At 38.1% G+C, this 23774-nt stretch overlaps 1 protein-coding gene across 1 annotated transcript in view; it reads left to right on the top strand.

The window, feature by feature from the left end:
- Nucleotides 1-23774, top strand: part of PDS3 (phytoene desaturase 3) — a 206270-nt gene that overhangs the window by 5226 nt on the left and 177270 nt on the right. The window contains exons 4-5 of the mRNA XM_089813998.1: nucleotides 506-563; nucleotides 23521-23676. Of these exons, the coding sequence (XP_089670124.1) occupies nucleotides 506-563; nucleotides 23521-23676 (214 nt within the window). The remainder of the gene's footprint in view (nucleotides 1-505; nucleotides 564-23520; nucleotides 23677-23774) is intronic.

The following is a 23774-nucleotide window of genomic DNA, read 5'->3' as shown; positions in this document are numbered from 1 at the left end:
CAATTTTTTTGACTTCGAGTCCTGTTTTGTCATGACACCAAGGGTTGAGTGCACATCTTGCTTCGTAGTGTCTTTTTTTGTGATTTTGAAACTTGAGAGATATGTTCCCATCAGAAAGGATGGTGATTCTTTTGCTAACCGATTTGGCTAACATTTCACTTGTAAAGCTTGGCTGATGCCACAATATAAGCTGACAACTTTACAACACTAGGGAACCTTAGCTATTGCTAACTATAAGAAAGAAGACATTTTTTTTTAAAGATGCTTTAAAAAAAATGAATTATCAGCGCAGGCATTTACTTTAAATAAGAATTGAAACTTGGAAGTAGGGTGTATTATCTTTAAGTTCGTCAGTCTGAACTGTAGTCCATTTTAAGATTCTATGCTGTGGTCTCTACCTTTTGTTGTATCTTTTTGGACTCATGTAATAATGTTGAAAAAATATTTATTATTTCTTGTTACATTGATTTATTTTCAACATATTTCATTTGTTGTGACATGGAAGGTAGCAGCTTGGAAGGATGATGAGGGAGACTGGTACGAGACAGGCTTACATATCTTCTGTAAGACAAATCTTTTCTTTCTTTCCTAAATAGAAGTATTGTATGAACACATAGGGAACACTTATGAAACTACAACCAAGAGATGAAATCAGTATGTAGATTAGATACCGTCAACAGAAATGCACTATCCTGTTTTTATTAATCTGAACACGGGGAGCAGAAAGCAAAGAGACAACTTGAGAACAAACCAAGCTCAGCAAACCTTAGAGGGAAAAGATTATTCCTCTTGGGATTGCTCCTCATTTACATCATGTCCCCTGGAGTCTTCGTTAATCTTTGCATGTTCTTCATCATGCTTGTTAGTAGACAATAAACTCAGTACCATTGTCAATTAACTCAGTACCATTGCCCAAGTTTCCATCATCTGGAAAACCAATTCCATTACAGTCTGTGAGGGGTATGCCATCTCCCACCCTCCGTCTTTCTCTGTAGAGCATGCTCCTTTGTAACCCCTCTTCTCTCTTTCTAAAACCAGCGATTGTCTCCTACTATACTGGGGACCTTTTCCTCAGAAAATTATTAAATAATGAATTAAATAATTGCTGCATGGCCAAGAAAATTGCTGCAGATCCTATTGCCAACAATAAAGTAAAACCATCACAAGGACAACCACAACTTCGAGTTTAACTGCCACCTTAAGGAAGAACTAATAATTAGGGGAATGACAACAACAAATTGATAACGATAGAGGATGCTCCTTCAATAAAGAAAAAATCAACTAAAGAAAGTTTAAAATGTTTCCAAATTGTCCATATAACAACCACCAAACTTCTAGATGAGAAAAACAATCAAGGCAAAGATAGCTTCAAAAGGATTTAACAAACCACCCTACTCATATGGTAGCTAGTACTAGGAGAGAGATCAGTTCCACTCAATTTGAAGAGACATAATGTCCCCTTTTGGGATCACCTTATACTTTACCCTAAATTCACAAGTCCAAAATGAAACAGGAGCAAAATTTTTGTTAGAGATGTAATTCTTACTCAAATAAGCTAAGCTGTATAAATATCTGAAGTCTAATTTCCCATATCAGGTTGATCTCCTTTGTCAAATGGGATTCTTCCACTCAGTCTGCTGTCAAATTCTGAAAAATACTCTTATATTGTTGCTCCTTTTATTGCTTGGAATGAAATTTCCTTTATAAATTAATTGGTGAAACGGCCACCACCTTTCATTAGAATTGTGTCACCATTTTTCATTCTTGCCTTTGAGAGTAACATGTTATTCCCCAAATTGCTCTCGCTTGGATGTCCTCCTCAAATGAAACATTCTACCCTTTATATCTTCTAGTGTGGGGGAAGAGTTGCACCTCCTCATCATGGCTGCCCTTCGCAAAGGTCTCAACCTTCCACAATTACCACCCTTTGGTTTAGTCACAACTGTTCATCATTTATGCCCTTTGAAAGAGTCACAGCACATACTAATTTTTCCTCTTTGAAATAGTCACAACACTTCATAATTACCATCTTTTCGAAGAGTCACAACTCACAACCCTTAATAACTTTTGCCCTTTGAAGGAGTCACTTTGATTTTCTTCTCATTTCTTTTTCCTCTTCTATCAATTATTCTTTACTTCACACCTTCCCTTTTTTCTTCCTTCTCCTTTCTCTCTCTCCCTTTTTAAATGAAGTTCTTTTCTCCCTTTTTATATCTCATGTTTGAGTGAGTCACAACTTTTTATTTTATACCTGTTGACTCTTCATTAACTTAACTAAATTTAATTATGCTATATTGTAATCTTATTATTTCATATTTTAATTTTTTAAATATCTTAGTTTTTATTATTATTATTGCTTAATCCTATTTCAGAAAGGGGACATCACAAGAGCTCCTAGCGAAAGATAAATAGAAACTTGTCCCTACAACTCACAATAAATAATCTGCAAATTTTATGCTTTGATCAGACTTTATCAGCTATGCTTAGGAGGTTAATACCGTACTTCTTTAACTCTGATTACAACTGAGAATAATCAATCTTGATCTGATATTATGTGGGAGTTTATCTGCAGTATTATTACTGGATATAGATGCTTGAAGGAGCAGACTGAATTGTGTTTGTGTGTCCTTCAAAACTGCATCACCATCCCTCTAAATATCTAAACCAAGAGACGTTACCCTCAAAGGGCATGTCCCTATCTTTGCTCGGCTTTCATAAACCTTTCTCACGAGTCGGCGACTTCAAGACTAGTTAAAATTAGCAACTAACTAACACATTGTGTTAGGTTAGTATCAATGCAAATTAATTTGGAAAGTTGCCGCCTCACAATAAGAAAAAAGGAGAGTATATAAAGCCATTCGTAGATATCTAGAATGAGAAGATTAAGTGCGACCTGCACTTCTACACCTAGAGATTATCATGTTAAATTAACACTCCCTCTTAAGTTGATAATCATACAGAGAGATATTATATCTAGCAACATCAATACAAATGAATAATCAAGAATTAATACTCTATATCTGTCTGAATCTTCTTAGAACACATAATACATTGTTATATTACTAAACCTGTGATATGACAAATCACTGCTACTAGTGATAAGACACAAGTTGTGACTCATAGAAACTGGTATTTCTATATCACAATGAGATCCCGAGTTTAAGATCTACCAGAATACAGGATAAACTTGGAGAATACTAAAATTCTTCCTTTATCCAAATTGTGACTCATAGACATAGCAATGTCTACCTCACAATATGATCTTGAACTCATCTAGATCTTACAGTAGAACTCTACTGCTTAGCACATTATCTAAGAGATTGTCACCTCTCATAATGTTTTATATATAAGTGTTCATCATTTCAGAGATCGTCACCTCTGAAATAATGAATACAAATGGTGGAGCCCATAATAGTCAATAGCCTGACAAATAAATTATTTTATTAATAATTTGAAGAATACAAATGAATTACAATTCAACCATACCAAGTCTTCTCCTGAACTGGTCTATCTTTACTTTACATAGAGGTTTGGTGAGAATGTTTGCTGTCTGATCTGCAGTGCAAATGTATTCTAATTTTACAGAATTCTTGTCTACCATATCTCTTACATAATGGTAAGGAATTTCAATATGCTTAGACTTGTCATGGAAAAATGGATTTACTGAAAGCTTGATGGAACTCTGATTATCACAATGAATAATCATAGGATTAATGGCTTGCCCAAATAATCCTACAAGTAACTTCCTTAGCCAGACTGCTTCTCGAGAGGCGATCGCTGCTGCAATGTATTCAGCTTCCGTGGAGCTGTGAGCTATTGAGGATTGCTTTCTACATATCCAAGATATCATAGCTGATCCTAAACTGAAACGGCATTCTGAAGTACTTTTTCTATCTTTAACACTTCCACCCCAATCTGAGTCGGTGAATCCATGCAAATCTAAATCAACGTTATCATATTTGAGTCCAAAATTAAGAGCGCCTTGTAAGTATCTCATAATGTGCTTAATTGCAACTAGATGAATCTCCTTTGGCTCACACATAAACTGACTCAAGACATTAATAGCATAGCAAATATCCGGTCTTGTGTTTACTAAATACATAAGGGACCCAATCCTCTGTCTGTATCTATGGAGGGTGATTTTGCTGTTGCTTCTTTAAGTTTATGTAAATTAGTCTCCATTGGAGAAGACATAGACTTGCAGTTCCACATTCCAAATCTCTTCAAAATATCTAAGGTATACTTCTTTTGATTAAGTATGATATTGTCAGAATTCTGTCGTACTTCCAATCCTAGGAAGTAATGGAGAAGCCCCAAGTCTTTCATCTCGAATTCTCTAGTTAGATCTTTCTTGCACTGATCTATAAGATAATCATCACCTGTGATTAATAAATCATCAACATACAATATCAAAATTATCATATCATCTTTATCTCTTTTATAATATAAATTTGGATCGGCTTCATTCTTGGAGAATCCTAAGCCGATGAGATACTTATCAATTCTTTCATACCAAGCCCTTAGAGCTTGTTTAAGCCCATAGAGAGCTTTTTTGAGCTTGCACACAAAATTGTTAGGATCATGAGTTCAAATCCTTCAAGTTGCTCCAGATATACTTTTTCTGTAATATTTCCATTTAAGAATGCTGTTTTTACATCCATCTGATGTACCTTCCATCCTTTCAATCTGGCAATTGCTAAGACTGCTCTTATTGAGGTATATCTGGCAATAGGAGCAAAGGGTTCTTCATAATCAACCCCTTCTTTCTGAGAAAATCCTCTGGCTACAAATCTGGCTTTATACTTCTCAATACTACCGTCAACAACATGCTTTATTTTAAATATCCATTTGGAAAAAACAACAGATTTTCCTTTAGGTCTTGGAACAATTTCCCAAACATCATTATTTATAATAGATTGGTATTCTTCTGTCATAGCTTCTTTCCAAGCTATATATTTAATAGCATCAGAAGGATTGGTTGGTTCTGTTTTGGACAAATCACTCATGTTTGTTGTATAATTAGAGAATCTTTTAGGTCTTTTGCTTTCTCTGACTGTTCCAGAAGGTGCAACAAAGTCTTGAGCTGCCTCGATTGTTTTAATGACCCAAAGTGGTCTTTTCTTTGAATTTTGATTTTCTTCAAGATTTAGGTTTTGAATTTCATCTTCAATTTCTTCTAAGTTCTTCCTTTGGGACCTAGATTCACTATTTCTTTTAGAACTAGATAAAGGAGAAGGCTCTTCAAAACTTAGGGCTCTTTTGAATGCAAGATCTTCTTCAGAAATCACATCCCTACTTAGTTCAATACTTTTTTGTCCAAGTATGAAAATCTTGTATGCCTTAGATGTTTCGTTATACCCTACAAAAATACCTTTCCTCCCAGAGGGTTCCAACTTGGTTCTCTTTTCTTTTGGAACATGGATATATACAGGACACCCAAAAATCCTGAGATGACTTATATTGGGTTTGACCTTAGTAAATACTTCTTCAGGAGTTTGATCTCTAAGGTAAGAGTGAGGGCTTCTATTTTGAATATATACTATAGTACAAGAGGCTTCTGCCCAAAGATAATATTCTAGATTTTGATCAAAAATCATAGCTCTAGCAGCTTCTATAATTGTTCTATTCTTTCTTTCTACTACCCCATTTTGTTATGGATTATAAGGAACATTGTACTCCCTCTAAATCCCTGATTCTTTACAAAAACTTTTAAACAAGTCTGAGGTATATTCCCTCCATTATCAATTCTAAGGGTTTTAATTTTATGTCCCAAAATTTTTTCAGTTAATGTCTTGAATTCTTTGAATCTCTTTAGGATTTCTTTTGATTCTTTGCATTTTAAGAAGTAAATCCGTGTTTTCCTAGGGTAGTCATCTATGAACAAAATGTAATACCAAAATCCTCCAAGAGAAGGAACAGAAATAGGTCCACATAAATCTGAATGAATTAATTCTAACACATTATTTGTTTTTCTAGTACTATCATGAAATGGACTTCTGGTGTTCTTACCTAGAGCACACCCTTTGCATATACTAGAGTGGTCTTTATTTAGTTTAGGTAACCCAGTAACCATCTTCTCCATCGTTGATAGGGTTTTGAAATTTAGGTGCTTTTGTGCCATATCTCATTTATGTCTGCTACTTCATGAATTAAGGCTTGAATAGGTCGGCTGGATTATTTATTCAGTTGATACAAATATCCTTTTCTTTGGCCTATCAACTTCGCTTTCTTGATTGAGGAATTCTTTGGCCAAGTTAACACTTTACCATCCACGAATACAACATTATGCCCATCATCTTCGAACACTGTAATTGAGATTAGATTTCTTTTAATTCTTGGTACGTAGAGTACACCTTTGAGAAGAAGAGAATTTCCAGATTTTAGCTTCAAAGTGCAATTTCCAATTCCTTCGACAGAATGTGTAGAATTATCACCAATGCTGACTTCGTCATTAACCTTTTCTGAAAAGGAGTCTAGTGCTTCTTTGTATCCCATTATATGTCTAGAAGATCCACTATCAATTACCCATGCTTTACTTGAAATTTCATTTGATAGTGATGAGTATAATACCCGATTCTCAGGATCATGGGTATCTTCTTCTCTAGTAACATTAGTACAGTTTGCTTGTTGTTTAGAATTCTCAGGACAATTAGATTTGTAGTGTCCAAATTTTTCACATTTTTCACATTTTATTTTTGATAAATCTTTCTTGGGTTTTCCATTCTTTTGATTTCCCTTTTTCTTCTTGAAATTCTTTTTCTTGCCCTTATAAGAATTTGTATTAAGAACATGGAGTTCTTCATCTTCTATTTTCAGTTTCCCTCCTTTGTTTAGTTTTCTGGATTCTTCTTGAAGGCAATCATTCTTTAGTCTGTTGAAGTCAGGAAGATTGTCTCTTGCACTTATTCCTTGTGCAAAAGTCTCCCATGAATCAGGTAATCCATCAATAGCCATTAGTGTTAAATCTGTGTCACTAATAATGGTTCCTATTCTTGACAATTCATCTCTAATGTCAGCAACCCTTAGGAAGTAGGAATTCATTTGTTCTCCTTTCTTTATCTGAATGTGATTTAGTTGCCTTTTTAGTGCGAGAACCCTCGTTGCATTGTTGATCTCATATGCATTTCATAATGCTTTCATCATATCAAATGCACTTTGATGTTTTGTAAGCATGGGTACGATATCATTTTTTACTTCATCTAATATGATTTGAATTGCTTTTCTATTTCCTCTGCTCCAGATGGATTTGTGAGGTTTAACTGAAGGTTGTGTGGATGTTCTCTCAACAACTTGTTTTACATCATTCGCTTCAAGAATCATCATGATTCTGAATTTCCAAGCATCAAAATGTTCCTTCCCATTAGACCTATCCTCGGGTCTGATTGTGTATGCCATAGAAGATAGGAGATTGTTGCTAGATGTATACAAAGTGTGATTACTGAAATTTTGTAGAGCCTAGGTTCGATTACCAGAGCTTTGATACCTTGTAAATAATCTGCAAATTTTATGCTTTGATCAGACTTTATCAACCATCCTTAGGAGGTTAATACCGTACTTCTTTAACTCTGATTACAACTGAGAATAATCAATCTTGATCTGATATTATGTGGGAGTTTATCTGCAATATTATTACTGGATATAGATGCTTGAAGGAGCAGACTGAATTGTGTTTGTGTGTCCTTCAAAACTGCATCACCATCCCTCTAAATATCTAAACCAAGAGATGTTACCCTCAAAGGGCATGTCCCTATCCTTGGTTGGCTTTCATAAACCTTTCTCATGAATCGGCGACTATAAGACTAGTTAAAATTAGCAACTAACACGCACATTGTGTTAGGTTAGTATCGATGCAAATTAATCTGGAAAGTCACCGCCTCACAATAAGAAAAAAAGAGAGTATATAAAGCCATTCGTAGATATCTAGAATGAGAAGATTAAGTGCGACCTGCACTTCCAGACCTGGAGATTATCATGTTAAATACTTAACAACTTTTGGGCATCCCATGCAATCTAAAGATCTTCCTAAGAAACAAATCAGCTACTTTTGCCACTGTATATGTCACTGAAATAGCAAAAGAGAGTGCGAATTTTGATGAACTATCAATCACCACATGTAAAAACTCTTACTAATTCTGCCTCTTTTTTCCAAATTTTGAATGTTTGACATTTTGCTAAACACGTGTCATGTAAACCTCTGAATTCTGATTTTTTGGGTTTTATATGTATTTGACTTTTGTTGTTCAAATTTTGGATTGAATTGTGTTGCAATAACATGTACCAAATAAGAGAGAATATAAAAACAACTTAACAATACTAAAAGGACCTTTTATTGATGAAATATGGGGTCTGATTACTGATAAATCAAGTCTGATATGGTATTTAATATTTATCATACTTTAGCAACAAGTACCAACTCTTAAGTATTTGATTGTTCAAGAATTACAACATACTTGGATGATGCATAACTCCAATGGCAATGAGATGAGCAATGTAGAAGACCATATGATGATGAAACAAACTCAAATCTGAACTCCAACAAGTCTGAAATTTCTGTTGATAACTGGAAGGTTTGAAATACAATGCTGATTGCAATTTGATAATGCCAGACTCTCCAAAATTTCCGCCAAACCCTTGCAGTCATAGATTTGCAAATAAATGAAATTTCCAGCACTTCCTCAATGCCAAAATGCTATCAAACCCTCCAAAGAGATTTCTAGCAATCTGATAATGAGCACAATGGTGAGTTCTGGATGAATCCACACAAAAGATGGATCTGGGTTTCTGTCCAAACCACCAAGAAAGGATTTTTGTCCTCAAATTTCTTGTAAATGAAAGCCAAAGCTCTCAAGCTACTCAGAGAGAAATTAAACAAACCAAGTATATCAAATGACTTTATAATAGGCCACCCCGAATAGATTAAAACTGCTTGTTACCAGTAACCTGTTCAGTCCATTTTTTTAATAAAAATTTCATCTAAATAACCTCTCAGTTTGTAAAAGGCTCTAATGCTTGTTTACGATTTGTACAAAATCAAGTTCAACAACAGTAAGGTGAAGCAACTAAGTCTCACTGTTTCTACTTTTTAAAACAATTCATCAACACAGGAGTATTTTTTTGTACATTGCTTGAAACAATAATAATAAGCTTGAGTAATAAATCTAAATAACAATCCCTTGCCTGTCAGTTATGCATACCCTAAACACGTCACACAGCTCATGGAGAAACAGTTGTTTATCAAGGACTTACTTGACGCTCGCCAATCTTCCTAAAAGGCCCAAGCGTGACATTCATAGCCTCTGCTCGTACCCAGCATGTTAGTTTCTCCCACAGATATAATCCTTTACTGCTATTGGAGTAATCTTCCAATCTGTGAGGGGCTCTCGATGTTGTCTACAATAACTCCCATCACTCTTGTTGCAAAACTCCTTCTTGTCAGTCCGCTTACTCATTGATTTGCCGATGCTGGCAAACATTATTGAATTTGAGTCCTTCCTGCACCTGATTTAACACCTCAGTCCCTCAGTTGCATTACCACGTCTGTTCACCTATTGCTACTCTTGAACACGTCTATGGCTCATGTTTCCCTGCTGGTGAGTCCTCCTGTTCCAGTCATTCCTCTGTTTTTCCCTTGGCTGTAAGTCACCACTCAGTAATGGTTGTGCACTATCATTATCTTGTTGATTCTCTATGATAGAGATTCAGTGTCACTTCATGCAAATTTCATAGATAGCATTCCGTGTTTGTCTGCTTCTCATTCACAATATGTGTTGTTCTTGTCCAATTCGCCCAGTCTTCGAACCTGCATGGTCTCCAAACCAACACTTGTATAGGTCAGTTATTTCTTCATCTGGCAATACTGCACAAGTAGCTTAATTCACTCGCCAGCTATCCTGGGCATACATCTCAATGCCGAAGATAGTAGTTTCTGGCAAGGCCTGTCTAACACCGGTGACAAGCCAATCCAGTTACATGGTCATGAAAGATGTTCTGTCTGTCCCAATTTTCTCCTGTCAACAGTTCATTCCCGAGCATGTTTTTTCTGTGCTGAAGACAGGCCCAAACAGACGAGTATTTTTTTGTACATGGCTTGCAACAATAATAATAAGCTTGAGTAATAAATCTAAATAACAATCCCTTGCCTGTCAGTTATGCATACCCCAAACAAGTCACACAGCTCATGGAAAAACAATTGTTTATCAAGGACTTACTCGACACTTGCCAATCTTCCTAAAAGCCCCAAGTGCGACATTGATAGCCTCTGCATGTACCCAGAATGTTAGTTTCTCCCACAGATATAATCCTTTACCGCTATTGAAGTAATCTTCCAATCTGTGAGGGTCTCTCGATTTTGTCTACAATAACTCCCTTCACTCTTGTTGCATAGCTCCTTGTCAGTCCTCCTCTTACTCATTGATTTGTCAATGCTGGCAAACATTATTGAATTTGAGTCGTTCCTGCGCCTGATTTAACACCTCAGTCTCTCAACTGCATTACCACTTCCGTTCACCTATTGCTACTCTTGAAAACATCTATGGCTCATGTTTCCCTACTGGTGACTCTGCCTGTTTCAGTCATTCCTCCGTTTTTCCCTTGGCTGTAAGTCAAGACTCAGTAATGGTTGTGCACTATCATTATCTTGTTGATTCTCCATGATAGAGATTAAGTGTCACTTCATGCAATTTTCATAGATAGCATTCCGTGTTTGTCTGCTTCTCATTCACAATATGTGTTGTTTCTTCTCCAATTTGCTCAATCTTTGAACCTGCATGGTCTCCAAACCAACACTTGTGTAGGTCAGTTATTTCTTCATCTGACAGTACTGCACAAGTAGTTTAATTCACTCGCCAGCTATCCCGGGCATATATCTCAATGCCGAAGATAGTTACTAGTTTCTGGCAAGGCCTGTCTAACACCGGTGACAAGCCAATCTAGTTACACGGCCATGAAAGATGTTCTGTCTGTCTCAATTTTCTCCTGTCAACAGTCCATTCCCGAGCATGTTTTTTCTGTGCCAAAGACAGGCCCAAACAGACAAGCCTTTGTTTCCCTACAACAGCCCAACCAATACAATTTGTTCTTTGTCCAAATTCCTGTCCAAAAAAATCCCCCCTAAATTAAGGGTTACCGAGCTGTAATGCCCAAACTCCTTGACTTCCTCAGCTACATAGCCATACTTGGCTAGCGCTCCCTCTTGTTCTTTTGTCTTGTTTTATTCTTCACTTTATATATATGTATAACCAAATCATTTAACTTGGAGCATGTGCGTGTGCACACACACACACATATACATACATGTAATTTATTAAATGCAAAGAAAAGAGGTTGAAAAAAAAAGCATTTAATAAATTCTTCTGAACTACTTTGAAATTAGAGGGGGACATCACAATCCTCCTTCCCCAAAAATTGCTTGACCTCAAGCAATTTCAGAGCTGGATGAAGCCAAATCTGCTCATTTTCCCAAGTCACATCTTCCATTGGTAGGTCCTTCCATTTCACCAAGTATTCTTTAATCACTCGCTTCTTGAGAGTCCTTTCATTGGTGTCAATGACTGCCTCCGGGATTAAGATCAATCTCTCTTCAACATCTAATGGTGGCAAGACTACTGATGGGTTAGGTTGTGTCCCATTGCTTTCTTGAGCCTAGACACATGAAATACATTGTGTATCTTGCTGCTTGAAGGTAGTTCTAGCTCATAAACCACTTCTCCAATTTGCTTGACCACTCGGTAAGGCCCATAAAACCTTGGCTTAAGCTTCTCAACTCCACTTTTCTTAAGAGAAGATTGCCTATAAGGCTGCAATCTTAAATACACCAAATCATTAACCTCAAACTCTCTCTCTATTTTATGGTGATCCGCATATTGTTTCTGCTGGTTCTGAGCTTGTTGGATATTTTCCTTTAATTATTTTACGATGTCCATGCTTTGCTGCAACAAATCCACAGCTTTGGGTACCTCATTGTCCATCAAAACACCATAAAGGCCATGTATGGCGACATCTTAATGGACATGTGATAGGTAGAGTTATAGCAATACTTGCTCATGTGCAACCACTTCACCCATGCTTTCTGCTGTCCTGAAACAAAATTCCTTTAAGTAAATTTCCAGCCATTTGTTAACAATTTTAGTTTGACCATCACTTTGTGGATGATAACAATGCTCGGAGTGAGCTTGGTTCCACCCAACCTGAGAAATTCTTGCCAAAATAAACTCACAAATTTACTATCTCTGTCACTTACTATGTTCCAGAGCAGCCCATGGAGTCTGAAAATTTCTTTTAAAAAATATATGCTACTTGCACTGCTGTATATGTAGCTAATATGGCAAAGAAATGTGCAAATTTAGTCAATCTATCAACCACAACATAGATGGAATTTTTACCTTGAGCAACTGGTAGGTCTGTTATGAATCCATGGAAATGCTCTCCCATTTTTGGTTTGGTATGGGCAAGGGCTGTAATAGAATAGCTGGATATGTGTTTCCATGTTGTTTTTGTTGATGTCTTGGGCATTCTTTTACAAACCTTTGAACTTCAAGCTTTAGTTCTTTACAACTGAATCTTTTGCATCGGATCAAACATCTATAGGTTGTACATGCATACCACTTGGGTTAACCCCCATAGAGGTCTTTGCCCCAAGATGCCCTTCTATGTTGAGTATATCCTTGAGTCACATGACGGTCTCATTATTCATCCATCATACATCTCTCACCATTGGCCACATTCTCTCAGGATCTTTCTTGGCTCTTTCAGAGTGGGATCCCATTGCCTTCAGTTGAGATTGATTACCAGTTGGACAAAAGTGGTGGAGTATGCCAGCTTTGCAACCTCAGTGAGGTTGAGTTGGAGGAGCTCTTTATCTTTCACTACCTTGTTTACTGTGAGATTAGAGGAAATTTGTATTGTCTTTTTAGAGAGGCTCAGTCCCCCTCCACCTTTTTCAGGTTCACAGACCAGAGATGTCTTGCTTTCTACTTACAAGAAGCTATTTGGCTCAGAGACCATTCTCTTTAGTGCTCCATTGTGCCCTGAGTCTGATCGGCTCAATACCTTCTTATTCTCTTGAACTCCCCCATGTGTGGCACCAAAAGACAATTGGCTTCTCCCTATCATTCTTGTTCCATGGGACCTTGCATAGGTTGCACTCAGAGATCCACCTCTTCTAGTCGAGTGGGCATTCAACGATGGCATTGCACTACTACCATGAATTATCCTTTGGTCTTGTGGTTCTTCTTCGTTGCTCTGGCTTCTTATTCTCTCTCAGTGGTTTGGGGTTCCCTACTTGCCCCTACAACCCCGTCCTTCAAGTTTCTATCTTTTTCTGTTTGTTTATTGTTCTATGTTCATTGATCACTTTTGGTGTTCCTTTTGTGGGCTACCCCTTGTTTTTACTCTTCACTCTCATTGATCCAACTTGTTGGACATTAATAAATTTATCTTATCCATCTGAAAGTCCTCTAGGTACTACTTTCCTTGATGCTTGAATCTCCTCTCCAACTCTTGTAAGTTGAAAGGGAACTCCACAAGTGATAACATCCATGTCATACCAAGAATAACACATTGTGGCCAAAACCAAAAAGAATTAATCTTTCAGCTCATAATCACCTGATTGTATGACCAGGTTAGAGATTTTTTGAGTACAATGAAGCACATACCTATTGGCCACCATCACCTTAAGCACATTGTGCTCTTTAGTTTGCAATCATTTATTGGCTACAAACTTTCATCAATGAAATTATGCGTAGCTCCTATATCAATCAAAGATGATCCGTTGCCTTTGTATCACACCTCTCGTCTTAAATGTTGCCTTTTGAGCGCAAGAGAGTCATGCAACAGTTCCATTGTCTTTGGACTCTTCTTCGAATGTGTTTTCCTCTTCTCTTCTCTCTGAACCAGACTTCTGACCTGATCTTTTTGCTGTAGATTCCTTAGCAGAAATATACTTTGACTGCTTAATTTTAGCCTTCACACTGCACTTAACTTATGGGTTTGAAGATTTTATTTATTCCTCCTCAGGTCATTTAAATACTTACTGACGAACCTATCGGAATCATTTCATGGCTGGTGTGACTCCCCATTGAAGTGTTTCTTGTCTTTGTCCTTCCTTCTTGTGAGAGAATCCTTTGGACTGAAACTTTGTTGTACAAGTAGAAGCCTCCATATCTCTTTCTTCTCCAATAGCCTCCTGCAATGTAGGTGGATTGAGAGCCTTAATGATATGTCAATCCATTCTCAAAAAGAACCATCAGCCTCCTCTCTGAAATATTTGTAACCAATACACCAAGTCATGAAAATCAGAAACAGATGTATAGCCCCATTGCTTCAGCTGTGCCAACTCTTTGAAATGCAGCTATTCGTCTGATGATGCCACCACTCATGTAGAAAGGGTGATTGTTCCCAACCTGAAATGTCAGAAATCTGTCATATTGTACCCTCTAGAATGCAGGATATATCACTTTGATATCATAATGTTTTGAATGTGTTTTGCAATGATTTAAGTTGACAAATAATCTGCAAATAATAAAGTAACTTGCAGCAAATAAACAACCTAAAAATATGACAACTTTCAAATATACATATAGCTGAAAATTGCAGATTTCATTTTTGATTTGAAAATGCAAAAATTTCAAATGTAAGAGAAACCCAGTTATCCAAATACATTACATATCTATTTCAAACATACCTAGAAAATTGGATAAGCTTTATTAATTCTCTACTTGCAACCAACTCGTGCAAGGTCCCAAGAATGGACACCGCATCCATAAATGAGTTCCTTTTCTGATGAAGCTATAATAGAAAGCAATAATAACCCTGATGCCTCTCCCAAACCAAACCCGCAATACCGAACCTTCAGTAGGGCTCCAAAAACTTAACACCACTCTGAAACGGGTACTGCCTATTACAATAATAGATAAGACGCCTATTATTAGTTAATGGTTATCTTGTAAATATCTTTAGATTTAGTTTGCTTTCGTTTTTTGCTTTCTCTAGAATAGAATGTTTCTATTCTTTACGATCGTTTCCTAAGGAAACATCGTCTCATTCTTTTGTATAAATTGACCTTTCGGTCTCTGTTATTTATAAGCAAGTATTTACCAATTACCTTGTAATATGGTATCAGAGCTAAATACTTAAATTTTTTCAGAAAAATTTATAATTTCTTCTTGAAATTATTTGTTTAAATTTTTCCAAAATTATTTCAGCTAATTTCTCCAAAACCCACCTAGGGTTTTTCTGCTTGGAGAAATTCCCGAATTACGGGTCTGCAAATCGCGTGGAAATCGTGGCCATTTTTTGAAGACTCGCATTTTTGGGGTGAAAATCTGCATGTTTCTGTATCAAATCTTCATGCTCTTAGCCGTCTCAGTCTGTCATCGTGCTCTGGGAAGCAGATTCGACCATTTTTCATCAAGAAATCTGAAGTTTTTTCAAGCTTTTTTCAGCTAGGGCCGTTTTTTTTCGAAACCCTAATTTTTGGGGTCGAAATTTTTTTTTGTTTGCAAATTCGTGGTGGGTTTTTCGAGAGCTCAACTGGGTTGTCGTCCGTTTTTTCTGGGTGCCTCAATTTTTGAGCCAGCAGATTCAGAAAACGACAGTAGATTCCTTCTGGATTTTTCGAGCTCTCTTTTGGGTCCTTTGATTCTTCTGGGTCTTCCATATTTTTGCCTCAAAGAACGTGCCTTCACAGATTTTCACAGTTTTTCATTGAAAAACGTGCCATGGCATCTCTGACAAATATTCTGCTTGAGCATAATTCCAAATTCAATGGTCGCAATTATGGAACCTGGAAGCAGCGCATCATCGCAATCTTCGAATATCGAAACACCGATCAACTTGTTCTGGGTGTTAAGCAGCGTCCGACTTCTCCGGGTCCTGATCAAGATACATGGGATCTGAACAATCGAGAGGCAGTAATGCTTCTCAAACTCTCCGTAGCTGATGACTAGCTTTCTCAGATTCCATCCGGCAAGACAGCGGCCGAAATCTGGACACATCTAAAAGGTCTTCATGAGACTTCCGACAAGAGCAGAGCCTTCTTTTTGAAAAACACTCTGTTTTCTATTGTCATGGATGAGCGCACCTCGCTCCAGGCACACCTGAATCGGATTCAGGAAATTCGTGATCAGTTACTTGCCATCGGTCGCAAGATGGAGGAAGAGGATATTGTGGTAATCACTCTTCGGAGTTTACCAAATTCCTATGAGCATTTTATCGAGACTCTCAACATCACATCTACTGGTGTTGATCTAAAGTTCACTGATCTTTGCACCCTGCTACTTCAGCAAGATCGGTGGAAACAACAGTTCGGTAGCAGCTCCAGTTCAACCTCCATTGAGCAAGCCTTTGCTGCGAAATCCTTTCAGAAGGATAAGGGCAAGTTTCAGCAACCATCTCAGCAGAAGTCTTCTGCTCCAGCATCCGATGGTACCAAAAAGAAGAACATTCAATGCAACTATTGCCACAAGTATGGTCACATGAAGGTTGCATGTTGGAAATGCTTAGCTGCCCAGTCTAAGCAATCAGGTTCGCAACCCAAAGCGAACAGTGCAGAGCACACTGAGCAGGTGGAATCTGCCTTTTATGCCTTCATGGCTAAAAGACCCGCAGATCATGTACAGTCATCTGCCTGGTACATTGATTCAGGTGCCTCTCGACATTTCACTCACCGCAGAGACTGGTTTACTGACTACCAGCCTTATTCAGATTCTGTTATCTTTGGTGGTGGAGAAGAGTACACGGTTGTTGGTAAAGGCAACATTCAAATTCAGTCTGTTGGGAGGAAGCTCATATTCCTTGATGTGTACTACGTTCCAGGGATGGAACTAAATCTACTCTCGGTCAGTTAGTTGCTGCGACATTCTCCACACTTGGCAGTCACCTTCAGTTCACATCAGTGCACCATCACTGATCGGGCGACTAAGTCTACTATTGCAGTTGGTCTTGAGGATCATGGTCTTTTCAGACTTACTGATTCTGGTGATTCTCAGGACTTAGCTATGGCTGCTCGGCGATCTTCCATCAGCTCACTTTGGCATCAGCGATATGGGCACTTAAATGTGCATTATCTCTCACAACTTGCTCGGGATGAGCTTGTTCTTGGTTTGCCAGAGATTCAAACCCAACACCTTGGAGTTTGTGACGCATGTCAGGCTGGGAAGCAACATCGCACACCTTTCCCCAGTGGCGATTCTTGGCGAGCTTCTCAAGTACTTCAGCTTGTTCATGTTGATATCTACGGCCCTATGGTCACTCCTTCTGTTCTTGGGTACAAGTATTTTCTTTTGTTTGTAGATGATTTCAGTAGAAAAATGTGGGTGTATTTCCTTAAAAAGAAATCCGATGCATTTATTGTATTTCAGAAGTTTAAACCCTTAGTTGAAAAAGAGTCTGGGATATCTATTATTACTCTTAGATCAGACAATGGGGGGGAATTTTGTTCTAATGTTTTCTCCAGCTTCTTGGATACACATGGCATCCAACGCCAGTTCACCACACCCCACACGCCACAACAGAACAGTGTAGTTGAACGTCGGAACAGGACAATCACCGAGATGGCTCGTTCCATGCTCGAACACAGACATGTTCCGAAGCGTTTTTGGGCAGAAGCAATTAACACTGTAGTTTATCTGTTGAACCGGTCACCCACAGTGGCGGTCAAAGGTAAAACTCCGGAAGAGGCCTGGTCAGGTCGCAAGCCCAGAATCAGTCACCTGAAGGTTTTTGGCTCTCTTGCTTTTGTTTGGATCCCTGATGCTTCACGCACCAAGTTGGATGCCAAGAGTCAGAAACTGATGCTTGCTGGATATAGCAGTCTTCACAAAGCCTACCGCCTTATTGATGTTGAGACATCTTGTCTCATATACAGCCGCGATGTAGTCTTTGATGAGCAGCGAGGACCATTCATGCCTGTTTCTCCTGTTCCTGATCCAGCAGACCAGCCTATGCAGGTTCATGATTTGGGAGTTCGGCTTCCATTAGGTCCACCTGATGGGAGGGCTCCAGTAGCTCCTACAGCTCCAGTCCTGCCAGTGATACCTGTACAACCACCTCCGGCTTCTCCTGCAGGATCACCTCGTTTTGAAGATGCTTCACCTGAGTTTGATCCAGATTCTTCTGATCAGGATCCTGCTGATCAAGCATCTCCTAGTACTACTGTTGGTCATTCTCCTCTCCGGCCTAAGTGGTGGGCTAAGACACTTGCTGATCTTCATGATGATGAGCTCATTGATGGGAGAACTACTCGAAAAAAGAGCAAAACTATAGATTCTGTTAACTTTGCTCTTATGGCCAACATTCACAGTATGTTTGAACCTCAAACATATTCCGAGGCTAAAGGAATTCCAGAGTGGGAACAGGCCATGCAATCTGAACACCAAAGCCTGCTGAAGAACAACACTTGGGTCCTTTATGATCTTCCCCCAGGGAAGAAACCCATTAGCTGCAAATGGGTCTACAAAATCAAATACAAATCAGATGGTACTTTGGATAAGTACAAAGCTCGTTTAGTGGCAAAGGGCTTTTCTCAGCGTCAGGGCATTGATTATGAGGAGACCTTTGCTCCTACTGCAAAGATGAGCACCATCAGATTAGTCTTAGCCATGGCAGCACAGTTTGGCTGGAAGGTCCATCAGATGGACGTAAAGAGTGCTTTCCTGAATGGTGATCTCCATGAAGAGGTCTACATGACGCAGCCTCTTGGTTTCAAGGTTGCTGGTAAAGACTATCAGGTTCTCAGATTGGTAAAAGCTCTCTATGGTTTGAAGCAGGCCCCTCGGGCATGGTACATGAAGATTGATACGTACCTCAGTGATCAAGGCTTCAAGAGGAGTTCTTCAGACTCAAATCTGTACATTAAGACTATTGACAGTGACATCATCCTTCTGGTTATCTATGTGGATGATCTGATCATCACTGGCAGTTCGGCATCTTTGATTCAGGGAATCAAACAACACTTATGCCAGTCTTTTGATATGACTGACCTTGGGCTTATGCATTATTGCTTAGGTGTTGAAGTTTGGCAACAGTCTTCTGGTATATTCATCTCTCAGTCCAAATATGCTAGAGCCTTGTTAGACAAATTCCGAATGCAGGATTGCAAACCTGCATCTACACCTATGGAGAAAGGTCTCAAGTTGTCAGCCAAGTCTGATTCTCCTTCCGTTGATGATACTACGTATAGGCAACTAGTAGGCAGCCTCATCTACCTATCTGCTACTAGGCCTGATATCAGCTTCGCAGTCAGCTATATTTCACGCTTTATGACAGCTCCTAAGGCTGATCATTGGATGGCAGCAAAGCGTGTGCTTCGTTATGTGAAAGGCACTTCTGATTATGGACTTCTGTATTCTCGGAGTTCTAATCCTAAACTCAGTGGGTTCACAAATTCAGATTGGGCAGGCTCTGTTGATGATAAAAAGTCAACATCTGGATATGTGTTCAGTTTGGGATCCGGTGCAGTCACATGGACCAGCAAGAAGCAGCAGGCAGTTTCTCTCTCTTCTACAGAGGCTGAATACAGAGGGACTGTTAAGGCAGGATGTGAAGCTGTCTGGCTTCGTCGGATGCTTGGGGATATGCAGATGTCACCAGCAGGACCGACTACTCTGTTTGTTGATAACGAAGGCGTTATCAAGTTAGCACGGAATCCAGTCTTCCATGAACGAACCAAGCATGTGGATGTTCATTGTCATTACATACGACAGTTGGTTGAAGACGAGACTATAGATCTGCAGTATGTTCCTACCACAGATCAAACTGCAGACATTCTCACCAAGCCTCTTGGTCCTGATAAGTTTGTCAAATTCAGAGGACAGCTTGGTGTGTTAGATAGATTAACCATTAAGGGAGGGTATTACAATAATAGATAAGACGCCTATTATTAGTTAATGGTTATCTTGTAAATATCTTTAGCTTTAGTTTGCTTTCGTTTTTTGCTTTCTCTGGAATAGAATGTTTCTATTCTTTACGATCGTTTCCTAAGGAAACATCGTCTCATTCTTTTGTATAAATTGACCTTTCGGTCTCTGTTATTTATAAGCAAGTATTTACCAATTACCTTGTAATACTGCCAGCCAAGAAAGTCACAACATCAAACAATCTCTTCAAAAACATCCTTCCAGTTTGGACAATCAAATTTGCAAATTCCTCTTTCAAAAGTAAACTTCACAAATATGCCCACCAGTGATCTATGAGATGAAATCACCAAGATATTCTTTAGATTGTTTCTCTTAACAATGTGGAGAATGTTGCTTGCAAAGGGTTTTATCCTCATAAACCCGAGAAAAGAAATCTCCTCCAAGAGCAATAGCAATATCAGAATTTCAAACTCAGCATCAAAGAAATAAGCTCCAACTTTCTCTTTTGTATTGTTCCTAGAAGGAATCAGCCTCTCCCAATTAGCTTTAAAAAGTATTAAAAGAAAATCAAAGACTAAAAAGTGCTCTTATCTCCAAAGATCCCCCTTCATTAAATTTTTGCATTTGACTTTAACCTTGCAGATCAAAAGTCTTAATTTTAAAATATACAAAATAATGATAAAGTTAAATATTCAACTTTATAAGGTTTTTTCTTTTCAAATATTCAACTTTATAAAGTTTTTTCTTGTCATTATTTAAATTATTCTCACCAGACTATACTAAAAATCAAGCCAATAAACTTCACTACTTCCACTGACTTGTCTAAAAATAGAACGTATGATGATTTGCTCGGTCAGTGCCCAAAACTAACTAAACCATTAAAAATATTATGTGTGTGAAAGCTCATCAGAAATACCTGCTCATCATAACTGCCAAAGACCTAATAAATATCTAATACTGCAACCTACTAGATCAATTGCCTCCCAAGATCCGTAGCCTTAATTCAATATTTTTCATGAACCCAACTGAATGGGCTAATGATTAATCACCCTGCTGAACAGTTAGGAAGGGGACACAGACTTAAAAAAAAAAGTATTTGATCAAAAGTGCTGTTTCTGGCAATTCTTTGGTAAGGTTAAAATGCTTGGTGCCAAGTTTCATGAAAGTGCCAACAATTTGAAAGATATACGTCCTTCAAGAAATTCTGTTGCTATTGCTTTTGTTGGCAAAGATAACACTTGAGCATCCTATTGGTGTACTCTACATCTCGTATTATCCATGCATTTTCCAATTATTCTTGAACCATGCATGCAGGTTATTTGTAGTTGGTTGTGAAAGATACAACATATATTGCTGCTTCTATTGAGAGTAGAGATATTCCCTGCAATCTTATTTTCATCTTGACAAATTGTTGGACTCCCCTGTAGAGCTTGAATGCTTCGATCTCTTGACCATCAATGTATAGTTTATTTCATTTTCCTCGGGTCTACATTCATTTTAATGAAAGTGCAACACAATTGTGAAATAAATTCATGAATATCCATAAGTGAGTCAGACTAGAGTTAGTTTTCATTATTACAATGTAATGTTCCCAATTTTAATTAATTTGGGGCCCAAGTTATTAATGTTTGTATTTAGGGGTTTCGATTGATTTAGTAAATCTCGGACTCATTTTTATTTATTTGTTTTGTAGGTGTTGGCCATCGGCTATTTTTGTAAACCCTCGGGATGTTTATCCGAAGGGTATTTAAGCATGGCATGTAGGTTGTAGTTAGTATGCGATTTGGATTATTTCTCTTGTACTGTGAATTCTAGTTGGGATTCTCTGTTGTTCTCCATTTTGGAAGTGAAAGATCTTCCCTATTTGGCTTGTACAGTTTTGGTGGGATTCAACCCTCACACTATTTTGTTGGGTGTTGCACTTTGCTCGGATTTGGCAAATCGAAGCACCATCTTTCGGCATATATTGAAGAAATTATTTGTATTCCAGTTTCTAATCTTGTATCCGATCTACTTGTGTATGAATAAATTTCGCATCCATTGTTGTAACGTGTGGCATCCAGACATTTCCGTATGGCTTTCTCTTTACCCGTACGGCTTCCATCACTCCCTACCCATACACTCTGACACCGTATGACCTGCTCATCCCCTTCGTACAAACACATAGTTCTATCGTATGGTCACATAATCTCCCGTACGGCTATCCAGTCATTACCGTGCAGCCTCCAGCATCGTCCCTACTCCCCTTCAGCGTTATTGAACGCCCTCCAGCATCGTCCCTACTCCCCTCCAGCATTACCATGCGGCCTCCAACATCGTCCCTACTCCCCACCAGCATTATGTACGGCCTCCAGCATCGTCCCTACTCCCCTCAAGCATTACCGAACGACCTCTAGCATTGTCCCTACTCCCCTCCAGCATTACCATACGGCCTCTAGCATTGTCCCTACTCCCCTCCAGCATTACCGTATGACCTCTAGCATCATCCCTAACGGCCTCCAACATCGTCCCTACTCCCCTCCAGCATTATTGTACGCTCTCCAGCATCGTCCCTACTTCCCTCCAACATTACCAAACGGCCTCCAGCATCGTCCCTACTCCCCTCCAACATTATTGTACAGCCCCAATTTTAGTATCCGTACTTCATGTTAATACCCAACAGAAATCAGGAACCATATTCTTGTTTGTCGCACGCACATAGAGGTCAGGAACATTACATACAATTGTACTTTTTTGTGTATCCTTTTGCACTTATGTTCTCCTAGTTGCCTTTCTTGAAGTTCCGCTAGAAATTTTTTTTATTATCTCCTTTATCTCATTATTATAAATAAAGGATGAAATTGTAATACAAGTCATGCCATTGAATGACATATTATTGTAGCAATAAATTAATGAATTATTCTCTATGCCAAAACTTTATTAGTGTCAATATATTGAATCTGATTAGAGAAGGATTGCAGCCAGGTGGATCCTGGTGAAATCTTATGAATCTGTTGAAGACTGCAGTATATCTCTTTTCCAATCTTGATTTTTAAACATTAAACTCAGTGTTCCACGGGGACGTGTCCCCTATGGTTTTGATGGACTTAATTATGAAAAATTCTTTTCTGAACTGTATCTGTAGGTCATTCAGTTTTTCACCAGAAAAAACTAATATCTTGGGATAAATAAGGAATATGAATTATTGAAACATTTGTTGATTGAAAGATTATGGAAATGGAATTGTCTGGTTATGTTTGTTTATGAAACAATTAAATAATATAATTTTTGAACCATGCCTAGTGACAACAAAAGAATCATAACTTGACTCCGTGATTCAACGGGTCTGACAGACATAAGAAAAATTTGGTAATCTGTACATTATGGTTAAGTTGTTTCAAATTTTTGCATATTGATAATCAGTCTATGAACTATCCAGCATTCATCACAGTGATTCTTACTGACATTTTTTTACTTATGAAAGAATCTGATATGTTGTTAAAAGGTCTCAACTCCCTTTCATTTTATCAAAGCATATTCTCCTAGTATTATATTAGGGCCAAACACTTGAAAATAATTCTTAAAAAGATGAAAGGAAATGCTTTTAGTTTACAGATGAATATCTAGTTTTGATACTTGTTAAAATTTGTTTAATCATCTCCTCATATTCTGTATGGTTGTTATCCAGTTGGAGCTTATCCTAATGTGCAAAACTTGTTTGGAGAGCTTGGTATCAATGATAGATTGCAGTGGAAGGAGCATTCCATGATATTTGCTATGCCAAACAAACCTGGACGGTTTAGCCGTTTTGATTTTCCAGAAGTTCTTCCAGCACCTTTGAATGGTATAATGATTTTTTATTCATTTCGATAAAGCCATAAGACTTCTAAGAAAACATGCATATGCTGCTTCCTTTTGTACTTCTCTTTGGGATGTGAAGAA

The sequence above is a fragment of the Cupressus sempervirens genome, chromosome 2 (genome assembly GCF_028749045.1).
Source record: "Cupressus sempervirens isolate cs-2001-9-10 chromosome 2, ASM2874904v1, whole genome shotgun sequence".
NCBI lineage: Eukaryota > Viridiplantae > Streptophyta > Pinopsida > Cupressales > Cupressaceae > Cupressus > Cupressus sempervirens.
This window is presented reverse-complemented; position numbering and strand designations above follow the sequence as displayed.